Raw genomic sequence first — 9,450 nt, 5'->3', positions numbered from 1 at the left:
TGATTGTTTTGATCAAGGCAAGAAATGTATTGGTATAGCCCAGGAGGTCACCTGAGTTTTGCTGGCAGCCTCTGAAGTAGCCGCCCACATTTTCTCATTCTTTGGCAAGCATGGGAAATGGTTTTGTTCTGCCTGCCGAGAGGCTAGACATCCACCGAGTTTGTCCTGCCTGACCTGAGAGGGGCTTACTTTCTCTGGCTCTGCAGAGAAGTAGGCAGGAGCAGAGAGGAGAGGAACTTCTCTATCCTAAATAGTATCATTGCTCACTTGTCACTCATATGTGCTCAAGTGCTGCCCTCTGGAGGCATCCGTGCCACTAGCTGGAAGTCAGACCTGTTGGTCCAGAGATAGAATCCACCTGGAGTGGGGAAACCCAACAGGCTCTCAGGTCTCCAGAGAACCAGGCGCTGCCAGGTCTGAAAGGAGCAGTGGTCATTTGGCTCCAGTGAAATTGTTGTCAGGAAGGAATGTGGACCTACTATAGAAAGAACATCCAGTTTTCCAAAAGAAGCTAGAAATACAGATTCTTGCCTGAAATTCTTGAATTTCCAAACTTGGCAGACTCACTCGGCTAAAAAACAAAACAGAAAAACATTGCAATGGCAGGACCATAAGCAGTGTATACAATGTCTTGTGCAAATCAGAACACACACACACACACACACACACACACACACTCCTGGGCAGATAAAGTAGGAAAAATAAAACAGTCAGTGCCGACGTGCCAAGTAAAAGGTCCCTCTGAGCACTTGCTCCCTGTGCTGCTGGGCTTAATAAGTGAGTCCTGGCTGGATTTCACCCTCCACTTGCCTGCTGGCTGGGTGCTTCATGGACGCGCACCCTGCAGCTGCAGGCAGCTCTCACGCAGCCGCCAAGTGAGCCCATACAAGCCAGATTCTGCCCCTGGGCCTCAGGTTCACACACTGTGGATGATGGAAGAGGTAGCTAGAGAGCCGGGAAGCCAACAGAAATTGCAAGTCTACCCTTGCTAAGGGGCCATAAAACTTAAAAATATTTCCCCCCTAACTGGGTCCCCCAAACCCGTCTCAGCTATCCTGAATGGTGAGTGTTGGATCAGGAGAAACCTTTATTTTAGATGGCAGTTTTCTAAGGTTAATGCACTTTGTGAGAAGGATGCACTTCTTTGTCTACTTTATCGTTTTTGGTACACTACATCTATTGTTATTTTTAATTTCTTCCCTTTGTTGGTCTGCTTTGTGTCAGAGCACTTTATATAAGTTATTTCTGGCAATATCCTGACAAGGTAATATAATTCCCCCCATTTCACAGATAAAGATACTAAGGGTCAGAGAGGTGATTTCCCTGAAACCAGCTAGGAAATGGCTATGTGGTAGGCTTCAAATTTGGATCTGTCCCACTAGGAAGCTGTTGCTGCCCTAAGATGATATGATGACTCTAGTTTCTACTTGGGATGGAATAGACTTTGTCTTTTCTCCTGAAAGATCTCTGTTATTCAAGCGCTTAATGCATGGACATCTTTTATTTGGTGCTTTCTCCCTGCCTCTATTTCTTAATAAATGCAAGGACAGCTCTTTTACAAAGCAAAGAATGAATTTGTGTAACATATAACTTTGGAAAGAACAGTTTCACCAGATGTACACATCCCAATGAATGTTGTTCCTTCAAAATACTGGGTTGCCTTGGTGATTAGAGACTTAGTCCAACGATATGTTCATCAGTCATCACCTTTCCAATGCTTCTCTTTTGGAACTACCTTCAAAGCCAGTTTATACACCATTCAAATAAATTAGGCTCATAATTTCAGTAGCATTTACTGTTTTAATCCTTAAATGATAATATTTAGCATTTTCAGCCACGCTGTTATCAGATTTGAGTATAAATAACTTGAAGCTATTTATAAAAATTAAGCCCAGTCTCAATGGAGCTAGATTTGCCTCTTGAGAATGTTCAGAAGAATATGCTGGATGTTTTTAGATTGTCTCCAAAAGAGGGGTTCCAAAATTATTTTGAGCCCAGCAGCACCATTAGTTAGGTATATGACCTTTTAAAAGGGACACCATGCATTAGACTGGAAAGGTCCTGACAAATTGATTAAACTCAACAGTTAGGGTGGTAACTTAACTCCAGGAGCTAGACAGACTGGGTTCAAATCTTCCCTTTGTCACTTAGTAGGTATGTAAACTTGCACAAATTACTTAATCTCTTGATGTCTTAGTTTCCTCTTTTGTAAAATGAAGGTGATAATTGAATATGTAGGGGCTCCTAGAACAGTGGTATGGAGTAAGTGCTATTTAAGTGCTGGATACTCTTGAAATTACACACATCACTTTATAGCATCACCCTGAATTATCAGTATGCTAGGCAGATCAACAAGAAGGCAGACATGTTTTCTACAAGTAGTCATCATCAACTGTGGTAATAAAATGTTCTTATATGGGAAAAGTAATTTTGTTTAGTTGTTAAAATCAAAATGAAATCTGCGAGTCTAAAGATTCTCTAAATACATTCCATTTCATTTAATATTCAAGGAATCCATATGAAAATGGAGATGTCTGATGTGGCATTACAACATCAATAGCTTGAAACACCTGTGGCATCTTGGCAGCATATTCACTCAGCCCATGCTTCTGTACCCTTCTAGTAGGAACATACTGCTTGGGTAGTGCATTATATCTTCAGGCAGGATTGCTTGTTTAAAAGGCTTCCTGACACAAAGTTGAAATTTCTTTTCCTTATCATTTCTTCTCACTGAAACTCCTGGAGCCCTATGGATCAAGTCCCATTAATTATTTTGGAAGTCATATGCCTTGAGAGTATTTTCTTTTCAGGAGAAACAGTCTTAGGTCTTTAGACCATTTATCTTTTTTTAACTATTTAAAAAATGTTTTTATTAAGTTTTGAGAGACAGAAAGAGACAGAACACAAATGAGGGAGAGACAGAGAGAGAGGGAGACACAGAATCTCAAGCAGGCTCTAGGCTCTGAGCTAGCTGTCAGCACAGAGCCCGATGTGGGGCTCAGACTTACAAACCACGAGATCATGACCTGAGCCGAAGTCGGACACTTAAGCGACTGAGCCACCCAGGCATCCCTAGACCATTTATCTCAAAAGATGTTTTGTATCCCCTTACCCTGCTTATCTCATTGTTTTCAACAGGCCTTGATTTCTCCAGTTACTTTTAAGATGTAATACCCAGAAGTGAGTATATTTCTTTAGGTCATAGAAATGGGTCTCTGTCCTTACTGGTAAATTGCACTTTTATACATGCAATCTGGGAGTATATTAATTTTTCTTTAAATTTACTTCTTATTTTGACAGCATATTGTACATTTACTGAAGTGCCAAAAGCAAAGAATTGTTTCCTATAACCAGTGAAGATATTCTTTGGGATTGAAGGGAGAAATGAAGTCATTCTTAGAGACAAAAAACTAAGAGAATTTGCACTAGCAGATGTACACTGAAAGAATGGCTAGAGAGGTTGTCAAATGAAGAAGGAACTGTGAAACATCAAGAAGAAAGAGTGTAGTAAGCAAAAATATGATAAATACAATAAACATTTTTTTCTCTTCTTGAGTTTTCTAAGTTATTTGATGGCTAAAGCAAAAATTGTAACACTGATCTGATTCTAAGTGTATGTAGAAAAAATATTTAAGACAATTATTTTATATGTGAGATAAAGAGATGTAAGGAGAGAAAAGGTTTTTATACTTTGAACTGGTAAAATGATGACACCAGTGTACTGTGATCAGATATATATATATAAAATTTAGAATTCTCAAAAAATTATAACATTTGGAATAAAAATGCAAATGTAACATATCAAAATGAGTGGGATAAGACCAAAGCAATGCTTAGAGAGCAATTTAAAGCATCAAATCCATATATTAGAAGATTTATTTATTTATTAATTTTTTATTAAGCATTTTAAAAAATGTTTATTTTTGGGAGAGAGAGAGAGAGAAACAGAGCATGAGTGTGTGGGGGCGTGCAGAGTGAGAGGGGGACACAGAAAACAAAGCAGGCTCCAGGTGGTTAAGCCTCCCAAGCTCGGCTCAGTTCATGATCTCACAGCTCATGGGTTCAAGCCCCACGTCAGGCTCTGTGCTGACAGCTCAGAGCCTGGATCCCACTTCCAATTCTGTGTCATCATCTCTCCTGCCCCTCCCCCACTTATGTTCTGTCTGTCAGCCTCTCTCTCTTTCGAAAATAAACATTAAATAAAAATATTTTAGAATATATGTGGACTCAGACAGCGGTAACCATCCAGTGGGATGAATTTTTAGTGTCTTGGAAAAGGAAACATCAGGAATAAACATCACTCACCTGTCTGAAAGTGCCTATCATAGAAGAGATACCAAATAACTAAGAAGACAAGATGATTTGGTGAGTTGACATCAGTCTGCCTCTGTCATCGGCTGCCCGAGTGCTGGTGCAACAGGCACATGAATGTAATAGTTATTGTGGCAGACATGGAAACTAGTCACAAGCCCAGTAGCATAGCTGCTGACAAATGCAGAACAGCACAGTCTCTCAAGATAAGTTGGCCTCTTGATGTCAAGTAGTCTAATTGGAAAGATCAGTGACTCATCTTGATTGGACCTGACACGTATTTGAGTCATGAGTTTGCCTTTCTTGCTTGCAGAGCTTCAGTCTACATTGTATCTGGGTATTTATTCTGCTGACACGGGATCCCATATATTACACCGAACCAAGAGACTGAATCTACAGGAAAGGAGGGCAGTGATGACCAGTGAGGATCAGTGGTACAGGAGTAGCCATAAAGCCACATAATCTAGTGGTTGAAAGCTTCTATGTGCTTTCATTGCTGGTGGAGCAATGGAAAAGCCTGTTGAAGATGCCTTTCAGGGGCCAGCGTGGGCATGATAACCACTAAGGATGGGGTACCATCTTCCAAGATGCAGCATATGCTCTAAATAAATGACCCATTATATGGTGTGATATCTTTTAAGCAGAACCCAAGGATCCAATAAACTAAGGGTGAAAGTAGTTCTGATCTTAATTCCCAGTCATCTGCTCATTAATTTGTGCTTCTCATCCCCACAATCTTGGGAATGTGCATTTAGAGATCTTGGCTTCAAGAGGAGTGATCTCATCAGTGGGCACAGCAGGAAAGCTATTAAATGTCTATGTGTGCCACCTGATCATGGTTGGTTCCTCATGCTAAGAGAGCAACAGTCAAGTAAAGAAATCACCATCCACATGTAAGAGATCCTGGTCATCAGGAGGAGGTGGGGCTGTAGGAAGTATATGGAAAGGGTATGTTTGGCACCCAGGTAATACACTTGAGCATCTCTTGGTACTCTTTCACTCACTTTTGAGGGTAAAGGAATAAGTGCAACAGTCACAGCCTGACAATGGCCTGGTGACTGGGGGCTCAGACTTCTCAAAAATGAGAATCTGGGTCATTCCACCCAGTAAGTTGCCTACATCAACAGAGGTGTTGAGGGTGAGGGGAATCTAGATTGGATAGTGGAGGGAGCTAACTACTATTTGTGGTCTCAAGACCAGCTTCTGCAGTGGGGGCTGTAATTTGTCCCTCTAATCTTCCTTTTGTTAAGATTCCCTCAGGAAGAGAGATCCATCTGACTCTCAAAGTTGCTTCTCCCAGAACTTACACAAAGCCAGTTGATCTAAGTGGTATAAGGAGTGGACTGTAGTGGAAGCTGTGGGGCACTGCCTGCATCTCTGCTCTGGCCTTGCACTTCAGAACTGAAGTCCTCATGCTCACGTCCTCATGGGAGTGCTGGTAGCTAACAGTTTACAACCGAGTTCTCCTTTCCAGTGGTTACCCTTGGTCAAGGAGAGCCACCTTGCTCAAGGCTATATACCACTTTCATGGGGACAGTTCATGTCCAGTGACTGTCAATCAGTGATAAGTTTTAAAGGCCCAGCTTCCTTGTCCCAATTTGAGACATCTCTGCAGGATCACCCTCACTCCAGAGCTCCTTGTGGGATCAGCAGTCCTTTGCTGTGACTGCATCATAGCCCAACTTATTCTTCTGCCTCAGTCCTAGTTTCTTCCTTGCTCTACACATGTGATCTAGAGAATACACTTGAATAAACCCCCTGCACACAACCTGCAGACTCAGAGTCTGCTTTCATGAAAATCAACCAGCAACAATCAAAAGATTTGGAACTATCTCTTCCAATATCCTTAAAAGTTAAATGTAACTTTTAAGAAAAAAATTCCTTTTACTTTCCTCTGCTCATTTGGGGCATTTGCTTTCTTGATATTAATATAACCTTAATACCATCATATTTTCATCCTTGGCTCTAAGCCCTGCTTTTCATCTGTTACACCTGTCGTTAGAAAGCAAAGGCTTATCAAGGAGGCCTCTTCTTTTGTAAAGACTAGGATACATGTAAAGACTAGGACCCAGCCAGATCTGTATGATTAACTTCTCTTAAAATTCAAACTCAAATGGTCAGTCTAGCCTGTTCTAGTCACCCCACCTTCCCCTCTTTACCCTCCATCCTCTAAAGGATGAGCCAATTGAGAAGCAAGATTAATTGCAGTGTTCTTCCTTAGCTTTAAGCTTTAAATGAGATTCAGAAATATTTTCTGGAGCTCCCTTCCTTTGTGTGGGATGGATTGTGCTCTCAGGGCAACCCTTTAAGTACTGGGTTACAGCCTCCACAGTTGACCCCATGGCATTTGGGCAGCCTCTCTGCTGGGCTTCAGCCCAGGTTCCTGGTTTTCAGTACTATCCTCTGCTGGGACAGGAGCCAAGACTGAGCCTAGTTCAGTTGGCTAAGGCTCTGACCCTTTCTCTTAGTTTCTGCCAGCTTTCTTTGTTTATGGTATATCTACCTTGATCCATATGTAGATCCGTGGGCTAAGATTCTGGTTAACAGAATGCCAGGAACTCTGGCGTCCCAGAATACCACACTTCTCCCTTTGCCTCCTTCACATTAGGCCCTTCAGACAGATCCTGGCTCAAATTACACCTGTATCCCATACAACTGCACCTGAATCTACACTAAGACCCTAAACCTGAACTGTTAGTATTTGCATCCTGGGTGAGTTTCCCTGCTCTGTGCCAGCCACCTCAGCAAAATTCTTTCTCACAGGGAATGCCCACATACCCATCACTTCAGCTAGTACTACTGCCTTGACAAATTAGTCCCTGTTAATGAGAATTAAGCTCAGAGTAGTCGTTTTCCTGATTAGATCCATCGCCCTCTGAAGGGTAAAATTGCTGGCAAACCAAGTGAAAAATTTTCCAGAATTTCAACATTTATCTTAATGGGACTTTGTATGAATATTAATTTAGGTTTAGTTGTGACCAAAATACCTTGCATGTTTAATAGTTTTGTTGTCTACTGTCAAAACATTAGTCTAGGCCTCCATCTTAGCAGATAGATTATATTATCTTCACACATTTAAATTTTCTCTAGTTTCAGATTTATAGATATTCAAAAGAGTAGCTTTCTTATTTCAAAGCAAGAAAGGCTTCATTTAGAACAGAGAACAAGTAGTATTAACACATACACAAGCCACAGTGAAATAGTGTCCTAGGATTATAAAATAAAGAACTACTTACATGCCAAATGCTCTGGCATCAACTATATACTGGAGGGGGAAAATCAAGTATCAAGAACTAAGATGTTCTAAGAATTAGTACATAGATAATACTGGCTTGTAATAAAGCAATGATAAAATGAAGGTTATAGTATAACTAAATATTAGTTAATCTTTCCAAGGACAGATTAGCTTAAAATGTGTTATATTTTTTAAGTTTCCTAAGCTAAAATCTTACATTTGTAAATATTTACTCAAAATCATTAATTAACTTAATCTCTTAAGCAAATTATACTTTGCTTGGGCCAGTATTAAAATTTATTCTGTCGCCCAGGTATACATCTGGTGCTAGATAATCCACAATAGATAATTTACATACAAATGAAGAATCATTTGCATGTGAGGAAGTTAGAGAATAGTAAAACTTGCATAATTTACCACCACCCAAAGGCAATCTTGTACTTTAGAACAGAATCTTTTCTGAGGCCAGTTGAGTGGCTGCACTGTTTTCCTTCAAGCCAATATTCAGTTAAATGAAAAGTAATGGTTAGGAGGACCTGCCGGCCAATTCCACTTCATCATGCTAGAAGAATGACTTGAATTTAAGGAATAATATGTGAAGCAAGATTATATAAGACCACCAAAGAAGTTACAAGCAAATAGCAGGCTGTTTGTCCCTAAGAAGCCAGCCTCCCTTCCTTCAGTTCAATGGTTGTTACCAATGCAGGGGAAAAGGTGAGCGAGGGGACTGAAGCATCAGGGCTCTTTATTCAACCTAAAGCACTCCAGGTCTGTTTTTGAGAATTAAAAACCAAAACTCACATTAAAAGCATCTTTAAAATTCTATAATTGAGTCAGAGATTTCGAAATAGAAGTATCTAGACAAATTGGGGGTAAAGATGGTGCTGTTCTAACTCAAGATTTCACAAAACGGAAGCAGGGAGCCGAGTGAGCCACTCAATAACCCACTTTAATATAGGTTGGTCTTCTTCATGATTCGAAGAAACTCTTCCTCGTTCACCTCGCCATCTCCATCCCGATCGGCTTCGTCTATCATTTCCTGCAGCTCCTCATCGGTGAGGTTTTCCCCTAACTCGTTGGCCACACGCTTTAGGTTTTTGAAAGAGATCTTCCCAGTTTCATCGTCATCAAAGAGCCTGAAAGCCTTCAGGATTTCTTCTTTGGTGTCTTTCTCGGCCATCTTCTGAGTCATCACGGCCAAGAAGTCATTGAAGCTGATTTTCCCTGTGCCTTCCTTGTCGACTTCGGAGATCATCTTCTTCATCTCCTCCTTCTTGGGCTCAAAGCCCAGCGCTCTCATGGCCACCTTCAGCTCCTTCACATCGATGGTCCCACTTCCGTCAGCATCGAAGAGGTCAAACGCTTCACGAACTTCTTGCTTCTGATCTTCAGTGAGTTCAGGCTTAGGACCCACTTTTCTTTTCTGGCTGGTAGAGGGCAGGTTTGCCTTCTTAAAGCTGGAAGACATCCTCCTGTGGCAGTTGTTAACCTTTAACGGTGCCACCACAGTCACTGCGCTTGCGCAGGGGTGACTTCACCTGGAGCGCAGGCGCAGGGCCTCTCCCCATTCATTCCTTAGCCTTCACTTGTGTTTTCCCAATGAGACCTGGCTCGCTAAGCCTGCCACCTCTGCGAAATCTTACTGATGTTATAATCCACAGTTCCTTCAGTTATCACCCGTTTCCACGAGCTGAGACCTGGGCTGGCAAGTAGTGTCTGTAGCCACATTGTCTTTCGTAATGCACGCCCTCTTGCTATTCTGTCAGGCCATTTGTCAGCATCCAGAGGACCAGGTTTATGGGGGTTATTTGCAAATCTTTCCCCTCTCCTTTTCCATACAACTTAAAATAAACAAACAAGGAAGAAAACAAAAAGCCCTCTTGGAATTAAGAAGCGAAACCCAA

At 41.4% G+C, this 9,450-nt stretch overlaps 1 protein-coding gene across 1 annotated transcript; it reads right to left on the bottom strand.

The window, feature by feature from the left end:
• Window positions 1–8,348: 8,348 nt before the first annotated feature.
• CETN1 (centrin 1) lies at window positions 8,349–9,061 on the bottom strand. Its single transcript, XM_039218222.1, has one exon. It carries the CDS (start codon window positions 9,012–9,014, stop codon window positions 8,496–8,498), a length of 519 nt encoding a protein of 172 aa, XP_039074153.1. The 5' UTR covers window positions 9,015–9,061; the 3' UTR covers window positions 8,349–8,495.
• Between the last annotated feature and the right edge of the window lie 389 nt (window positions 9,062–9,450).

Source organism: Hyaena hyaena, unplaced genomic scaffold, assembly GCF_003009895.1.
Source record: "Hyaena hyaena isolate Hyena2069 unplaced genomic scaffold, ASM300989v1 scaffold_14, whole genome shotgun sequence".
Classification (NCBI taxonomy): Eukaryota; Metazoa; Chordata; class Mammalia; order Carnivora; family Hyaenidae; genus Hyaena; species Hyaena hyaena.
The sequence above is the reverse complement of the archived record's forward strand: the minus strand, read 5'-3'. Positions and strand labels throughout refer to the sequence as shown.

What these genes read in the sequence shown, in the direction of transcription:
- CETN1 (XM_039218222.1), bottom strand. Translation starts at nt 9,014, where the DNA reads ATGTCTTCCAGCTTTAAGAAGGCAAACCTGCCCTCTACCAGCCAGAAA.